Source organism: Empidonax traillii, unplaced genomic scaffold (assembly GCF_003031625.1).
Source record: "Empidonax traillii isolate 1590-97213 ecotype Southwest subspecies unplaced genomic scaffold, ASM303162v1 scaffold1229:size276339, whole genome shotgun sequence".
NCBI classification, from domain to species: domain Eukaryota; kingdom Metazoa; phylum Chordata; class Aves; order Passeriformes; family Tyrannidae; genus Empidonax; species Empidonax traillii.
Genome location: NW_020956422.1, coordinates 131,243 through 150,822, shown reverse-complemented (window position 1 = coordinate 150,822; position 19,580 = coordinate 131,243). Strand labels below are relative to the sequence as shown.

The window sequence follows — 19,580 nt, the reverse complement described above, 5'->3', positions numbered from 1 at the left end:
TACAACAAACATGGGACTGTTCTCCCATTATAAAAATACCATCTTCCCATGCCCATAATGTGAAAAGCACCACTACAGTGCAATGCACTAAAAAATCCTAACCTCTCTGGGCAACCTGTTCCAGTGCTTCATCACCCTCTGAGTAAAGAACTCCTTCTTAACATCCAATCTAAATCTGTTCTCTCTTAGTTTAAAACCATTGTTCCTTGTCCTGTCACTATCTACCTGTATAAAAACTCTCTCCCTCCTTTTTATAAGCTCCCTTTAGGTACTGAAAGGCCACAGTGACGGCTCCTTGAAGCATTTTCTTCTCCACTCTGAGCAAAGCAAGCTTTCTCAGCCTATCAGATGAAATATCAGATAGAAGTTACAGAAATTTAATTAAATCAAAAATTGATTGTTTTTTCTTTTCTTCTATTCCTTCCCTTATCCATAGAATACCTTCCAGCCTCAGCCAATAGAGATAAACCTACTGCAAATCTTCACTACCAAACACAGATTCATCCCTACAGTACCTCAATATTGTGCACTGAGGAAGGAATCCTATAGGAATAAAACCAGATTCTTTAGCTGGTGTTATACTACACATATCCAGAAGATAAAACAAATTAGGGCTGTTAGGAAATTTCTGTCTCTGAGCAAGTCCTTCAGCAGTTAAATTCTCAGTAACAGCCCACATCCTGCTCACATCCTGCCTGGAACTAGCACACACACAGCTGGCTGTTAACATCTGTGTAGTCTCTACTGAGCCTCTTTATTAAAAGATTTCAGACTCTACCAAGTCTGAGAAGACCTGCACAACAGGTACTCTTCTGATCAAAGGAGCTACTACTTTTTCAGAGCTACTACTTTTTCATCTGCTTGATGCTTTAAAATCTTTTTTCTTCACAGTTATTTTTTCTTATAAGTACAAGACACCTTCAGTTTCTAAGTCTAAATAGTCACACATCACTTGTCTTAGGTGAACTAAGGCTCAGGGGCACCAAACCAATTCAGAATTCAGCAATGTATCCAGCACATGGAACAACAGACCAATAAGAAAATTTATATGGAATAGCACATGCCAATATAAAGAACTGAATAATTATCTGTGCATACATACCTTCTCACCCATGATTATGGGGAGCAAGTGGTCTAGTAAATTGAATTCTGCCACAGGGATTATAATTGTACACTTGAGAACAGTGAATGTTGTAAGTCGAGTGGGAATGTATTCCTCTAGTGATGCTATTTCTTCTGAGCTTGGCACAGTTCTGTTTCCATCTGTACTATCTACAATAAATCAAGATTACATATGTTTCACTAAAATATATAAAATGTGTTCTACGGTTGCTGTTTCAGAAACAATTAGGGACTAGCAAAAAAAGCAAAGCTTCTCCCTCCACCTCATAGTTAATAATGTTATTCCACGCTGGTTCTACCCAAGGCTAAATGCAATACTAACTGGATTTTCCTGACTTTGAAATCTGTATTGCTCTTCCTCAGAAACTCATCTTAACTGTTTACCATAATTTGTTTCCATGCATTTTCACCTTGTATAACTATTATTTCAAACTAATAAATACCAACAAGGATACTTTCTTCTCTAAGACTCCAAAATTAAGCTAGAGTAGTCAATGAAATAAGTCCTTCTTACTCAACAAGAGTCTTATGATTAAAACAAATGGCTCCCAAAGTGTCTGAAATTATCTCAGAAGTATATAAAACACAGATGGGAACACTACAGTTAATTTTATCTTTATTTTACCTTTTGCTCCTTGGACTCACAAAATCCCCTATGAGGTTTTAGCTTTTTGGAAGCTGCACTTTCAAGAGCACTAAATTTGGTCTGGTTTAATTCTGTACATTTGTGTATATGAAATAGAGCAAACCTGGCTTAGTTTTGCTGTATGGCTCATACTCATGTTCCAGAGCACAGACTATCATTTTCATTATCCGGTGTACTGCGCTGCTATCCAGGCGAAGATTGAGTGGGCCCACAATGAGGCTTTTTGTGGACATCTCCTGAACATTTCCAAAATCTTCACTCTTCACTGAAGAAAGATCTTGCTGATTCCCAGAGACTACAAGAAGTTTTAGAAAAAACAAATCACATCAAACAATTGGACATAATAAAATTTATTAGCTACTTCTGTTTCAAATCCTATGATCACAGACTTATAAATATATATAAAAATATAACAATGCAAACAGAACACAGAAAGACACTATGACTTTCTGTTTAATGCAGAGCATACAGGGCAAATTTTTGCCTTGCCTCCAAGCAGAGTACAACTTAGGAACTCTTCCATGAACTTTTTATTTCTGAAGTTCAGTATTCTCTGGAGGTATCTCAACTTCTGTGGCAATTTAACCCCAGGTGCCAATGACAGCTGTGCTGTTCAAAACTTTCTACAGCTTGTCACAGATATCCACCCCCAACAATCAAGAAAAAAGTGTGCTGCAAAATTACAGACCTGGGCCCTTGAAAAGTGAGCTGCCTGTACAGAGCCATGAGAATCACACTCACTTGTACTGTCATAAACCAGACTGACAACTAAGATAAACCCTTCCTTCCATTCAGATTTACCTCAACTCTCTATTGCATGGGCAGTGAGAAAGAAAACTTCTTTATCATTAGGTCTTGGGCTGTTTTCAGAAGAACCAACACAGAGATAAAAGAGCGGTTTAGTAAGGTCAGGTAATAAGGTAGACCAAAACCATGCATTCACTGTATAGAGGCTACTCATCAGTTACCAAACATCATGACTGTTTCTCTAAACATACTTCACAGAAATTCTTCAGTTGAATTATGCAAATTTCAGAAGCTCAAGTTTTCCTGTTATATATGACTCATGCCTCTAATACATTTAGTATGCAGAACTGCAGGATTGGTTTTTTTTCCTAATAAACCATCACTTTGACAGTGTCTTCGTTGCTTTGACACATGCACTAAACATTAAATGTCTCACTGATTATTACATAAATGAACAGTCAGCCTGACAATACAAGCATCAAGATTCAATGGATTCTGAGACCACAGAACTGGTGAAAGGTCTGGAGCACAAGTCTTAAGATGAGCAACTGAGGGACCTGGGGTTGTTTAGCCTGGAGACAAGGCAGAGTCTCAGGGGAGACTTTATTGCTCACTACAATTAGCTGCAAGGATGTTGCAGCAAGGGGGTGGGAGTCAGTCTCTTTTCCCAAGTAAGAAGTAATAGGATGAGAGGAAACAGCCTCAAGTTGCACCCGTGAAGGTTTAGATTGGATACTGGGAAAAATTTCTTTACTGAAATTTGCCACAAGCATAGGAACAAGCTGTCTAAGGGAAGTATTATAATCACCATGCATGTAAGTGTTCAAAAAAGATATAAATATGGCATTTGGGAAGATGGTTTAGTGGTGAACATGACAGTGCTAGGTTAATGGTTGGACTCAATAACTGTTCTTTTCCAACCTTAACAATTCTATGATTTCTGGTTGCCTGAGAGGAACCCAGTCTTTTACGTTCCAGAGTAACATTCCCTTTTGCCTCTCTCCTTTACCATACTCACTCAAAACAGTCTTTCTACTGGGGAAAGTGAGTTTGGGGGAAAGGAATAAAGGATAGGGGTTTTTTTCCCCCTTGTGTTTAAATAATAAAATGTTGATGCTTCTAAGTAGAACAGAAGAAAGGTCCTCAAACAAACCAAGACTATGCCCAATTTGACACAGTTGGTCTAATGCTCTGCAGGCCTTTACAGGCTTATACACTCAGCAAAAGAATTAACTTTATCCTTAAAAACCCAACAGAAGTTGACAGCAAGAGCATTTTTAGCCTCTGCTTCCCTTGGCGTGTTGTTTTTCTCAGAGGAAAAAGAACAATAAAAGAAAGATAAAAGGACAGAAAGATTCTATCTTATAAAACCTATTCAAATCATCAGCTGGAATTGAGTTATGACCTTTTTAATAAATCCTGAAAAGGATTTTTTTTTAAAACGCCAGCATATAGCCTTCTGCATTTATTTTACAGGCAGTTAACACGCATACTTTTATCGTTCCAGTTCTACAGAGTATTCAGTTCAGATGAACACTACTAAAAAGGGCAAAAAGCCATAACATCACATAAAAATAAAAAGGCCAAAAATAATAAGGCCAGAAGTAGTAACAGCCTACCTTTTCCCAGACTTACCCTTGCTTGTATATATCTTTTGTATATGAATAATATATTAAAGTGACAGAATGTATACAAACCTGGAACAGTTCCATTTAATTCTAAGTGCAATGAGAATGTGATAGAAAACCTATTGGTTCTACTGAACTAGGTGATCACGGGTGACTTGAAACTTCACAGATGCAGTTTTTGATCACTGAGTATTCAAGCTCTCTGTAAACCTTTGTGTCTAATTCTAACTGACAAAAAATACCAAAATGAGTGCTGAGTAATAAACTTGCCACCAAGGTAAGTACACATTACAAACAAAATGGAACTCCAAAAGTACACCCTGCTAGGTCTGTAGGTCATGCAAATCAGCAGTCAGGGAACTGACAGGCTACATAACATTTCAGGGAAAATGTTTTGCATTGAAATATGAAGCCAAAACCCAGAAAAATACAGGAAGGGGAGGACAGGCAGCATTTCAAAATAAAACTACTGTGCATGACTATCTCGTTTTCATTCAAAATACTGAAATTGATTAATGCACTTCTGTAAGTGACAGATGAAACTCCTGAGGTTAATGTTATCCAGGAGGCACTTGTGGTTTAATCAGTAATTCTATGCTTCAGGAAAGGTTAAAGGTGCAAAGAATGTGTCAAACCAAAATTGCCTTGACAGATAAAAATCTTACAATCACAGTAACTGCCTCCTATAACTTAAGTTGGGTTAGGGTATTTTATGGAATGTGGAATGCACTGATTGTAACTAAAAACACAGTTAATATCAAAATAAGAAAGTAAAATTTAAATTTTCATATAAACAACACATATTAAAAGTGCAGTAGGTTTATACTGTTTTCAGAATCTTGAGGCATTTATATCTTCATTTTAAAGAAATTATGTACACCTATTTTTTATGTGTTATTTAATAACTATACGCTTAACCCACAGTATGGAAAAATAAACTAGAAAATAACTAGCAGAAAACATCACATTTGCTTTTCTGAGGAACAAAACTATTTGAAAACTTAAAGTTTTAAGTTCCTGATTTAGAGAAACAACAACTATTTACACAATTTAAAACTTATACATTCCCTTCTTCTATGCAGCCAGGTAGCTGAAATTAAAGGAGCAATACCGAAATGAAAGCTCACAGCTTGATAGGAAGCCAAGCTACATTTTGTGTTTTCCTGGATGGAGAAAACAGAAGCTATGGCTCTGAGAAAGCAAACCGGAAGAAAAAGAAGAGAAGCTAAGGAGGAAAAAAAAAATGTAGTCAGAATATACCAGTAGCCTGGCATTGAGGAAAATAATTTTGTTCCTGAGTTCAGTGATTCCAGAAAAGGGCTAGTTAAAAGTCAGAAAAAGATATGATCATTGCATTCCTTGTGCATTCAGAGAAACACGACAAAATATTCCACAAAATCAATTTTTCTTCATAATCAAATGGTCTTTGCATATTCAATTTTCTATAGTAAGATTCAAAAAGGAGATAAGGCTTACCCAAGATTTTCAGCTTCTCTACATAAGAGTTCAACACAAAACGAAATATTTATCTCTATTAAAACCATAAGTAGACTGCAGTAGAATTGTGACTTAATTGTACATTTTTTCAGCTTCATACCACACTCATAGTACAGAACTGAGAAAGAATTGTTAAATTTCCTAGTGTATTCCTCTACTACCAAAGCCAATAGCGTTATTTATTTCCTTTTTTTAAGTTTTGCATGATCCATCCTCTAAGGAAACTGGAAGTTTCTTTCCTACTCCTTTTTTTCTTAATGCCCAGCAAGTCCAGAAAACAAAAGCAAACATTAAGAGTTCTGACTTCTTTTACATAGAAAGAAAAACAACAAACACACACACACCCCCAAACAATGACAACAACAACAACAAAACAAAACAAACAAACCCAACCAAACAAAAACAAACAAAAACCAACAAACGTACGAGAAAAAAACCCAGATGAGTTGGATTAGGTAGCAAGCACAGATGAATGTTCGGTCACAAAACAGCAAGAAGTTCCAACAGATGTTCAGAGAAATAGTATTCACGATAATAAATAAACAAGTAGAGAAGAAAACTCTATTAACTTGACAATGAAACTGCAGAGCAGCAGCTGTAGATGACAGTCTTACAAGAACTGGGGGGGGAAATCACATTGCAATTAATTATAAGAATACATGTGTAAAAATGCATATATATTTCTTACTGATAGATTAACTCCTTTGTCCCAGCTTTTGTTACACTCCCAGTAGTAGATACACTTGCTGTACTGAATTCACTTCTCAGGCTTAGAAAAGAATTGACAGGAATCTCAAAGATTACTTAAAATTGGCCAATATCTATGTGCACATGGTTTATTTGTTCACAGAATTGTTCAGATGCATATATTTCAAGATTAAGACTCCACACTATCTTGCATCCTTGCATTTTATTTCATAGGAGAAAAACCACAGTCATTTTCATCTTCTGCAGCAACTGCACAATCAACCTCATTCTTCAACTAGGGTTTCTCAAAACATTTTTTTTACATGCAAAGTCAATAACGACAGCTTTAAAAAACGTTATCATACTTTATGAACTTCACCCCTGCTAGAAGCTAATTCCTTTCAGTTTAGCAACTGGCTACAAAAATATCATTGTGATTACTTATGCAGGAAAAAAAAAAACAGAACAACACTGACAATCAACAGCTAACCAAAATAGCTAACCTCAAAGACATCATTGAACAAACAAAGATGAAAGCGTTTTAATGATGATCTTGATGGGAAATCTAAGATAAGTTAGAGGACAGTTGGTCAAGGACCATCTAGGCATGAAAAGTCTTTGTTTCTATTATTTATCAGGGTAAACAAAGAATAAAAGGTACCTTTGCCACTGGTGCTTTCCATTGTGTACAAGTAATCCATGTAGAAAGCCCCAAACCTCTGCATTCCAGCTATCTCTGTGTACGTCTCCTACCAACACAGCAAAGCAAACAAAGAAAATGTTGTAGAAGGAAAGAATCTTGAGATTACCAACTGATAGACTGGTATTAGAGAGATATATTCATGTTTGGATTTGTGCATCAACACACGGAAAGGCTTATCAAAACAAAGGACAGAGGTTATCCCAAAGAATTCACCTTTCTGATAGGTAATGTAACTTCTATTTGAGGCCACACAAATGCACATCCATAATTCCAGTGGACATGCTGACCAATTCATCAATAGCATCTAGTCAATTAGTACCTTAAATGGAGTAAATATTCTTCACTTGACCTCTTGCATACAACAGATCTACCTAATTAAGTACACTGAAAACTTAAGCTCATTCAATCTGGCTTTGTTATTCAAGGAACATTGTGGTTTTGTCTTTAAACAGTAGGAAACGTATTAAGACTTTATGCCATCCCTGGGATTTATACATAATATAATCCATTACATAGCAAACTTGCTTTGCCTCTAGCCAAAAAAATAGGCAAATCGTAAAAGCATTGAAGACAGACCAAGTATAGAGTAAAGCTTAAAACTAAAACACTATATGGGAATAGTTTGAATGCAAGTACTTGTGATTTTACTGATTTTATTTTTACGGGATTCTTCAAGGTTACACTTCATCTGTGGTACTAAAAAGGTGACAATAGTAAAATTCATATTTAAAAGAAATTAGATACATTCCAAATTGTAAATGAATTGTCTGTACATTAAATAGAACACGGAACTCCACCTATGAACACAACTGGAAAGAACCACCTTGGTCATTACATCCAGTTTTTAATAATCACAGCTAATCAGGTAATAAAGTTTTACTGCACAATTTACAAAAACAGACACTTTCGGTGATTGAAACTTTGTCTCCAAAAAAGGTAGGATTAGTAAAATTTTCTCTAAGTAGACAAACATTGGACACAAACAATAAAATTAGCACTGCCCAAATCTGGTTTCAAAGAAAGCACTTCTTAGTTTGAAGACCATGGACCACTTACTGTTTGGGTTTAAAGTATGTGCTAGTAAAGCTTTTGCTAGCATTCTTTCATACCTATTACTCTCAAAGTGTTCTGTGGTTAGTGCTTTTGGAAATTATGGCATTAATTCAGTTTTCGGAGGAGAAGAAGGGGATTTGAGGTTTCTTTTGGATAAGTTTTTTCAGTTTGGTTTTTTTTTGGCTCGGTTTTTGTGGGTGTCTTTTTTTTTAACACAAACAGATTTACTTTTTTTTGCCAGCTGCAATGTAAGATTCAGTTAAATGTGAAAAAGTAATGAAATACCAGTCCTCTAGTAGTACATATAGATCTGAATAATTATTAAAAATCCATTACACAGCATCGGAATTTTTTCCAAGAAAAATGTGATTCTCTGACCTTATGATGAGCTGCATCCAATATAAATTCTGCCCGAATACTATTATTTTCTGGACTTCGGTAATCAAACAGTGAATTGGTAAGATATGTCATCCCTTTCGCACTCAAATTTTCTCCACAATTAAAGAAGTAGGCCTCCTTCATGAGGTAGTACAAAATAATATGGCAGGGGAGGAAAAACAAAAAACAAACATAGTGAAGTTAACAGAAGTTTCAATTGTCATAACACACAAATAACACATGCACAGCAGCAGCCCTCAAGAGTATATTTCAGTACGAATTAAATTATTTTCACTGAAGTAACACTGAAGTTCCTGTCCACTCCCTCCCCATTTTCAAATCAATAAAAATGATTTTATAGATGACAACCTCATAGTTGCTGCGGACAAGGCTGCTACCCACACTCACATCCCCAGTCACATCTCCCTTGTACTTAACAAGGCCAATGGAGCATTTTTACAGTTTTACAGCCTCTCTTTCTGGAAAAGCCCATTTCTATCCACTGCAGCACACCAGTCATGTAGTGTGTCCCACTGCATCTCTAAAATCCCGTATCGTAATCTGAAGCTGGGTAACAATATCTAGATCTTTTTTTGTTTTCTCTGCTGCATACATAAACACCTGAGATGGATGTCAAGCCATGCTTCTCTCACAGGTCAAGGATAAGAATCTGTCCCATCGTACCTATCACAGTACAGTGTATGATTTTCCAGATTAGCAGATATTTGACATAAATATAATAATTTTGTATTTTCTTTCATATTCTTAATTTTTCTCCTTAAAATACATCCCAAGACTTCACAGAACACTAACATCAAGTTAATAGGTCTGCTCTTGGTTGCGTTTTTTTTTTTTTTTTATTTAAAAAATGACAATAATTGCTGTTCTCCAGTACCTTGGGACACTATTCTATCTACAGTTCAACCAAAAATCATTATCAAATTTAAAATTTAATGCACCAGTTCATTAAATATTTTAAAAGTACTCCATATAGATACTTAATTTTGTCTTAAGCAATTGAAGATTTGCTTCTATTTAAAATATAGAAATTAATACCATTTAACTCCTTAATTTAAAACTTCTCTTAACCTTCTTGAAAAATGAGGTAAATACTCATTTGATATTTGTACCACACTTCTACTATCTTCAGCATACAGTGTTCCCATTTGTTCCCTTCCAACCTTCTGTTCATTTAAGCACTTTCAAAGATTTTCAACTGTTTGTATTTGTTATACAAAATCAGAGTGTGCACACATAGACAATAATGGGCTATTATCAAAGAAAAAGGTCTTCTTTTGCCCCTTCTCATTCTGAAATATTTGTCTTCTCAAGTCTGAGGAATGGAACTGAGTCCTATATACCAGTAACATTCAAAAACTTAAATCACAATTGGTAATAGAAGTCTTTTCAATTTTTGCAATCAATAAACCATAACAGAATTGCTAATTGAGCAAGTCAGCTCATATTTCAACATACTCACTTCATCACTCCGATTCATGTTCTCTTCAAAATCTTTAATTCCCATAATTCCTTTAAGGCACATAGCTTGGCAACCAACAAAACCAATTTGGCAATCAAAGAAAAGTTCACCTTTCATAAGGACCTAGTGAGGAAAAAAAAGTGGTATTTTTAAGACTTCTACTCCGTAAGAAATAGAAAATGTGGGCAAAAGTGAGCCAAAATATGTTTAGGTTTATGTATTTAGAGCTTTAATAAACAGCAATCACACAGGGTACTTCAAAGGAAGAGATTACTTTAGTATCACCACAGCTCTAGAAATTTAGAGAATTTATATGTACATGATTATTACAACAAACACATCCAATATGACAGAATATGACAACTCTGCAACAAAATAATTTAAAAACATTTTATTGGAAACTATTTGCTAAATTACTTATGATAAATCAAAAAAGCCCAGTCAAAGGAACATTACCTCAACTGTTGTTCCTTCTTGTTCCCAGCATATAACTTCTTTGGATTTTACTTTCTGAGGACTGTAATAACTACTTTCAGCTTGCATTTCAGTGAGCTATGAAACAATAGGATAAACACCTTATAAAAGTCAATATTAGTATTAAACAGCAGTAATGTCATTAATATACAGAATTGATGAAGACAAATTAAACTATGAGCCAAAACCTATTAACAGGCAGGAAACAGGTGCAATTAAACAGCTGTTACACATTATCCATATTGGAACTTCTCATATTCAACTTCTGGTTGAAATATGCCATAACAGAATGTCTAAATTCCACTACAGTATTTTCAGTTTCCTTATCTAAAGAGAAACTATGTAAAAAGATGAAAGAAATACACAGCTGCATTATTAATAGAATAAATTAGTTCATAAACAGTTGTAAAAATGCATAAATACATTATTAATTCTTCCCAGAAATAACTAAACAGCATGGTAATATTATGAAAACATTTTGATTACAACCATACTCATTTTTGTTTCTTGTCATAGCAACTGAGAGTAACATGCATTTATATTTCTTGAATGACTTCCATATAAAAAGTCAAAACGGTAAAACACAGGTTAAAAAAAGCACATAACCTACAGCTAAGAAAAAGAAGAAAAGAGGTACAAAGTAATGAAAATGTTATATTTTGCATGAAAAAAACAGCTTACATTGAACAGCTTAACTAGTTCAAATTCTAATTTTTATATGAAAATATCCACAGGCTCTCATTTTTTTCAACAGTGGATACACATGGATGTTGTTTCAAATTAAAATTTTGCAATCCAAATGTCCAAGAAAATTGGATGAAAAAATCACTGATCACCCTTCACCTGTGTGCAATTATAGTAGAGGAAAAGCAATTAATTGATTAAAAGAACTCAGACATTACAAGAATAATTTTCACCATTATTAGAAAATGCTACATTTAATTTGGCATGATTTTTAGCTGGAATGATATCAACTGTTCAGAATGCTAATGCAGAAACTTGACCTTATTTTTTAACCAAAATATGAACCACAAATTAATTCCATACATTCTTTGCATGCAAGCAGAACAATGAATTCTGTTTTCCTCCTAACTGTCACCATATTAATATCATACATCATTTCACATTTAAAATTTATAGAATGTAAGATGTTACATTGTAAGAAGTTTTTAATCACTTCCCAATATAAAACGCCTGAAGTTGCCAAAGAAGCATTAGGAAAGCCCCCAAGCAAAGTATGTTCGAAAAAGAAGTTCATATTATTTTTAATGATTTTTCTCACACAAGGAAAGAGCATAAAATTACGACTGTATGACAAAGTGCAAAACAAGATGTTGAGCCATTAAAAATGAGAAATTTGATTCCTGGTAGTTTGTTTGGGTTTAAGTGTCCCAGAGATATAATTAATGGAGGAAGAAAAGATTCTCTATTATTTATTTTCAGCCTTTTTTAATGAAGACTGAAGCTGATTGACACAAAAGAACATGATAACGTTTGCTGATATCCTCAAATTTTGCAACCAAATTTGCCAGGAGGCTGAAGGCTTAAAGCATTAACCTTCCCACAGAAAGCCTACAGCTTCCAAAGTCATTTGTCTCATCCTTTCTGGCAGTTGCCAAGCAGCTCAATGCCCTGCTATGCCACCAATCAAAAACAGCTAAGAGAAATTAAGCATAAAGCCCCTCACAACACTCTTGTGCACAGATGACAAGCCAAACAGGCAATAAAGGTTCAGGGAGCTGCTGATGGTATTAGGTGTACAGTCAGGCACATAAATGTTGTACGAGAGTTACAAAAGTATTGCAGTTCATCTGAAAGGCTCAAAGTCATAAAAATCAGCCTTAGCTACTCTGTGGCAGAGTTTTCTGGCCTTGATTTAATACATGTTTAATTGTAAAGCCAAGAGCCACTTTGTGTAGTTATGCACATAAAATTGCTTGCATATAGTTTGGCACATGTTAAAAAGAAAGTATTTCATTAATTCAGAACCTTAATTTCTGTCAGTACATCTCAGTATCTTATTCAGACTCCATATTCCCTTCTGCAAGTTTACAAAAGAATAGAGAGAAGGCCAGCAACCTCTTTGAGATTTGTTTACAAAAAAATACTTAAATCTTTCTCTACATACATAGTCTATAACTCTAAGTATACATACTATTTATGCTTTCAATTTCAACAAATGGAAAATAATTTCAACATTATCAAGCTAAAATCATACTTTTACTTACAATAGTCTAAAAAAAGAGCAGTCTAAACAAATCCTCAAATTCACAATCTCTGTGAAGCTAAAGCTTTTTTATAAAGAAATATTACACATTATATGGATAGAATACTTCAATAAACATTCATAGAAAGCCTTTAAGATTCTTCTCCCATCAAAGAATATAAATCTAAATTGTTTCCCTTTAAGATTATAAAGTTGGCTGAAATGGCAAAACCAGCTCACATTGCAATTATCAGTACAGTATGATGGAAGAGGAACATTCAGCATTCACTTTCCATGTTATTCATTAATGTACCATTACCCATCTCCAATCAAACAGTATGCAAAGGTAATCTCTGTGCACTTCCTCAACAAGCCAAATAAATCCTTTATGAAACAGAGGAATACTTACCTTAAAAGTCACTGTTGCCTTCGTACAGTAAAACCCAACGGAAATAATAGGATCCTTTAGGGACTGAGATTTCTGCTGATGTAACATTGTTCCATCATCAATTCCACTAGAATCATTCTCTTCATCATCGTAACTCACAATGGCAGGGACAAACGACCAAGCCCAAGATACCCATCCCTGTTGCTGGTCATCGTCTTGATGCAAATAAGGATCTTGATACTGTGTCGGATATTGCATTACTGAGCTTGTTTCATCTTCTTTACCTTTGAAACAAAAAACAATTTAAATTTCAGAGCAACCAAGCTTGAAAGTTTATTTATTAAGTTCAAAGTCTTAGTATGCAAAATTTATCTAGGACAGTATTACACACAACATTCACTGATACTTGGTTTATCATGACTGAAAACAAGTAGAAGTTTTAAATTACTGAATATAAGTCTCCAAACACTTGTTTGTTTCATTAACATTTTCCTCCAAAATAATATTAAGAATCCTTGCAATAGTTTTAGTATACTTGCAGTGAGGCCAGAATTTTTCATCTATACCACAAGCTTTCAAGATTTCTTCCATTAAAGACCTTCTAAAGTTGCAAATTAAACCTTACTTTAATTAATTAAATTAAAAAATTAATTAAATTACATTTTACATAAATTATGCCGCGTTACAATCTCGTTGTTACCAATTTTAAAATGAAAAAAAAAAGGACCTCAATTGCAACAGTGATAATGAGAAAAATGTAAACACAGCACAAAAATTAACATCCAAAATTTAAGGCCGAAAACCTTCTTTGTTTAACTCAGTTTTTCAAGTATCCAAAGATACAGGTTTAACTATGCTCAGAAAAGCTGGTATGACATCTATGAGTCAAAAGTCTAAATGTTAATTCTTCTCTGAAAAAAATTAGAGATAGCACACAAAGCAAAACAAAGACTTCCCCAAGGATTCAAGTCTAAGACTCATGGTCCAGATGGATAATACTGCATGTACTAAGAGCATAATTATCTTCTATTTGGTTTCATCACCACTCTTATGGGACTCTCAAAGGTTATTAACTACTTCAGAATTACTATAGTTAGTACAGGATGCAGTACTGTTTGTGTAGGAGAAAAATATTATGTTTAATATATCCTTTTAACTGAGAACAGAAATAGGCATATTCCATTTCTATTTACTTCTTTTTAAACTCAGAGATCCCACTCTTACAAATTTTAGACCTTTCACTCTTTAGTTTAAACAGTCTTTAGTCTTTTACTGTAATTATTTATACTTGCATAATGGAAGAAAGTGTAATAAAAATACTCATGAGAATTCTGTGCACATGCTTAGAGGCAAGGACACCTCCACCCACAAGGGCAATGCAAGCTTCCTTCCTGTGCTCTTCACAAAACAGTCTTAGAGATCAGATTTCAATCCAAATATAAATCTTGAAACACAGGAAATACAGAAGAGGTGCACATAAAATCTTGGAAAAAGCCAAGAGGCACAACTGTCAGATATAGAAGGAAAAAGAATTGATATGGAGGATGACTCAAGTAGTTTAGGGTTAGGACCTGGGTCATGCATAATATTTAGTCTACATAGCCATAAAATTAAGCCACCATTTAGCATACCTCTTGCTCCAGCACGCACAGAGGCAACAGTAAGATATGGCAGATAATAGTTTGGGCTATACATTTTTTTATTATTTTGGAAGTCATTAAAATAAGCATCATTTTAGTTTAGTTGTTCTATGTATAGAAAACAGAAGGAGGAAGCTATACCTATCTTCTATCACTAAATTAAAACCACTACACCCACTATGAAGAAACATGTAGAGGAGGGAATACATGTCGTATGAAAATAAAAAGCAAACAAGACCAGACAATGTAAATGGACAGAACTATTGAAAACATAGTGCAAAGCAGTACTTTGATGTTTAGAACAAGTTCTGATATATCTATCGTCAATAACAATTTCCAAAGAAAGATAACAAAACGCACTCTGGCTTATTTCTAATTTAGTTCAAATGTGGCTGCTGCCGGTTTTGCGCTTGCTTATGGACAGGTGCTTTGTTGCATGATACAGTGACAAAGCCAAAGTTCCCTACTGTGTCACAACTCCCAAAATGGTCTTTTTGGATCCTGTTTCATCTCAGTTTAGTCAGGACCACCAGAACTCTTTATGGAACCTAATATGAAAGAACGTTAGAGTACTAAATACTTACCCAGCACAATGAACTGCTTCTAACAATCTGCAAACTGCAGAGATACTTGACAAGGACTAGACTTGGGCATTTATGATTGCAAAAAGCAAAGAAATACATGTTTTTAACATTGCTTCTTATAAAGTGGAGGTTGTATTTACCTGCGATATTTCCCAACATATCTTTAGTGTGGCAAATCAAATCTTCACTTTCCCCATCTTTGAAGTTGCCTATTTCTCCATAATACAGAGCAATCCCAAGCTGCATTATACGTATAAACATAGGAAGCTGCTGATCAGAGATTGAAAGTTTCAAACTTTCAACTAATGTGTGAATCTATAATATGAAAGAGAACAAAAACAATAATAACAAGTCTCTGTCATCAGCAAAGTTGGCTTTTAAACCATAAAACTCCATATCCTTTTGGTACGGGCATTCTGATTTCCAAAAACAAAAGCTGCAGTACAACATGAGGCAAAGGGGTGCAAACATCAACAATCAAAAACATACACTCTTTGGGTTGCCACACAAGAGACCTTCTGGTTGAAATGTCAAGTGTAACATATTTTACGTACACATAAACATTTATTTATTTGGGTTTTTTACAATTGTTGCTGAAAACGTTTCTCAAACCTAAGTGACTTCAGTGCATCTCATAGAACTTTTATTTTCATTTTTCATAAAAATCTCTGCATGCTAAAGAAACACTAGATATACTGGGTTTAATATACAAGGTCCTTCATTTTGATTCTTTCCCACTTCCAACACTGTTGCAAGTGCACAAACCTTTTCTGTGCAGAATAACACAGGAAGGATAAGGAAAAATTAACAATCTTAAGATTTGGAAGGAAAAAAAAAAAAAAGGATTATTTGGATTATTTTGCCAGAAGCCTTTTTAAAGTCACAAAGGGCATATGTCATAGTCAAGAACAGGAACACTAGATAGCATTGTAGGCACTGAAGATAATTATAGAGTAGCTTCACTGAAATTACATTACACTCCAGGACATCTTGTATGGTACAATCCTCCCATCATGATCCTGCTCTTACATGGTCAGTGGAACTCAGCTGCTCCTCAGCTGATTCACTCATCTTCCTAAAACTGGCAGGAAACTATTTATTTCTTCTTGTCAAGTTAGCTTTCTGTCAACATTGTGAGTGGACTTAGATGACTGACAGGTCAGACAAATGTCAGTGCTGCTACAAATAGATGGAGGCAGGACTGACATCCCCAGTGAAAATCAGCTCATCTGTCTTACAGTTACCTCATCCCAGGATGGTTTTTACAAGAACAGCAGAAAAAAGCTTACAACTCTAATTATTTTACATGTGTTTTGTCAATTCCACCCACTTACACAATTTTCATTCTAAAACTGAAAATAGGAGCTTAGTGTTCCCATTTTAAAAGCACACAAATACATACCCAAGGACTTAAGAACCATCCTCCTTTGAGAAGTCCTAACTCCAATAAAAATCATTAAGATTAGTTTGGTCAAAACTTTGCAATGGACATAGTAATCAAAATTATGCAGGTTAAAAAATGTTCTAGTCCCTACAAAGAAATCAAAAGAGCACATGTCTTGGAAGTTTTCTCTCAAGACTGAAAAACAAATATCCTTACTAAGTGAACAACACATAGAATAAAATACCTTATTATAAATATCTTCACAGATTTGGAGAGAAAGATTGGGCGCTGCTGGCTTTTGTCTTGAACTGGGAAACAAACCTCTGTCCTTCACTAACCTACCCTTCAGACACACGGAAGCTGCAGTAATATCATTTACAGCAGAGACTTTTACAAAGCTTTAAGTGTCCTTGAATTAATACCACTAATGAAGCTGTTGTATTTACTGATAACAGCTCCTGTTGCTTCAACTGAAAGAAAACAAGGTTATTTCCACTGATTAGCTAAATATTTTAAAGAGTCTCTTTAAACTGCTGCAACCTGATGACCCACAATGCACAATCTCCATGAATAAAACCATCCAGAAAGTTACCAAACACAAGTTTGCATCGTCAGCAGATTTGTAGATCTAATTGTTGCATAATGGAATGGCAGTGAAATATTTAAAAATAATAAAGATCTTAAAAATCATTATCTTTAGACCACTATTCTATGGATCACAATAAACAATTATTACTTCACTTAAATATTAATCTAGCATCATGTCTAATATTTTATTTCATTGTGCATATTTCTGAATATTTTTATAAACAGTCTTTTATGTTTAAAGATTGAAGAAAATGGAAGAGAAAAAAAAGAACAAATGAAAAAAGAAAAATGTTAAACAAACTATGTGCATCATAACCAAAACCAAAGTATATATATATATATAAAAAAATTTAAAACATCTTTGAACAAACTGACATGTGCCTTAAAAAAGGGCAGAAGCAATAAATGACCAACAAAGATGACCAAAGAAGTTCAATACAAATTTAATTAAATTAGTACCATCACTGTGTATTTTAGAATTAGTTTTTAGTCCAATATCCACTAAAAAATTGTAAGCAATTAAATAATAACGATCACCATTTTTACAACTGTGTAATTTTAAAGTATATGGAAGACTGTGAGCATTTACATTAAAGTGCGCTGTCAGAGACTTGTAATTTGGCCATTAACTTTTGCTTTGCAAACTTAGCACACAGGACAATATATGGTGATTCCTTATTATCATGGGAGATCACAAATTCCAAAGTTGTTGTACACAGTTAAAAGTCCTACTATCACTGAATACACAACTACTTTTTTATAAACCTCAAAATAAGCAAAATTCCAAAATCGCTACACATTTCTCTGAATAAAGAAGAAAGTAAATAAAACAAAAGAAAAAAAAAAAAAAAGGTTTCTTCCCAGTATGAAGAATCAGTCTTTGTATAAATTAAGATACACATATGAAGAAAGGACGCTTCTGCAAACGTGTACCACCAGGCATTTTATGCAGCATTTTGTGATTATTCTTAGCTGGATAAAGACTCATCTGGTCATTATCATATTCACAAATCTTCAAATTTGCTCAAAGTAACCAAAGGTATAGAGTTGTACAGCACATAGAAGAAGAAGGGGCTTTTGGCAAACTGGGCAAGATTAACTCCCAGCCTCAAGTTCACAGCGACCTAGGACTTCCTGAATCACATGAACTAAAAGAGTGACACTTCTAAATTATATTCTTGAGAAATGTCCATCAAAACTGATCTCAAAATCTAATATTTCGCAGTGCATACACCTGGAGAATAATTTCGATTAACACTGTCTCTTTCCTAATGTTAAAAACTTCTCAGCTAATTAAATGGGCACCATTGATATGCCTTGAGAGTGGGAAGGAGGAGAAATGAACCTTACATGTGTGACTATTCAGAGCAGAAAAAAAAAAAAATAGGAGTGTAAGGTAGCTTAGTCTCCCCATCAGCTTAACATTTTGTTTCTGCACTGCAAAATGTAAAGATGTCACCTCGTGTGGGATGTCTGTGTATAACATCACACCCCTGTTCACGAGGAGCTGAGTTCGACTTGCTAATCCATTTCACGTGGTTCACTGCACAGTGTTAACACACTCAAGTTTCTTCTTGTTCATGAGAGTTTGAGCTACACTTGAAACAATAACTTGAGGGAAAAAATCCTTTCTGTTGCAGACACCTTTGAGTACGCAACTGGGTTTTTTTCTTTACCACATTACCGCAGACTTTCTTTTGCTTTTTACAATTACGGGTTTTTCAAACTCCAAGAATAAAAGGAAATATTAGAGAGCATAACTTCCTTATTTACATACTGTTACTGTAGGTAAACTAATTGCATCATATACACAAAACACAACTAAAAATTCCTGTAGTAAAAAGCAACAGCATAAGCTCTTCATATTACTTAAAATTTCAAAGTATCTTTTGAAAAATCTCAAAACTTCACAAGTGAGTAGCATGAAACATTATTTTGGATACCTACTTTAATAATAGATGGCATTTTGGAGTTGAGGTTATCATAAGTGAAATGCAGACGAGTCCTGAAGGAGCATTTGTACAGCAGAGGTTCCTGGTAAAATTCAATTTTACCACTAGCATTTCTCTTATCAAGACATACTGTGCAGTCAGAAAAGTTGATCATCTTTCTCAGTACCAGATCAGTGGCTTTTAAAAGAAGTGTATAGATTAAAAAAATATATTGCGTAAGAAAAATTGTACATACAGGTTCTTAAATAAAATAAAACAATATAAGATACTTATTTGATCATTATTTAAATCAGCAGCAAAGTACTTGCTTATAATGATTAATGTGACACAGACATTTTCTGCTGAATGCATAAGAAGTGAGGACAGATTAGTTACAGTCAATTAAAATTTTCACCCTCTCACTGTACCTTAGATCTTTCTACA

General features: G+C 34.4%; 1 protein-coding gene across 1 annotated transcript in view; it reads right to left on the bottom strand.

The window, feature by feature from the left end:
- Positions 1-19,580, bottom strand: part of LOC114069292 (vacuolar protein sorting-associated protein 13B-like) — a gene marked incomplete at its 3' end in the record, with an annotated part of 183,460 nt that overhangs the window by 118,442 nt on the left and 45,438 nt on the right. The window contains exons 6-14 of the mRNA XM_027905981.1: positions 19,153-19,334; positions 15,374-15,548; positions 13,031-13,293; positions 10,398-10,493; positions 9,942-10,064; positions 8,462-8,599; positions 6,989-7,076; positions 1,872-2,063; positions 1,103-1,272 (exon numbers count right to left, since the gene is read on the bottom strand). Coding sequence (XP_027761782.1) covers positions 1,103-1,272; positions 1,872-2,063; positions 6,989-7,076; positions 8,462-8,599; positions 9,942-10,064; positions 10,398-10,493; positions 13,031-13,293; positions 15,374-15,548; positions 19,153-19,334 — 1,427 coding nt within the window. The remainder of the gene's footprint in view (positions 1-1,102; positions 1,273-1,871; positions 2,064-6,988; positions 7,077-8,461; positions 8,600-9,941; positions 10,065-10,397; positions 10,494-13,030; positions 13,294-15,373; positions 15,549-19,152; positions 19,335-19,580) is intronic.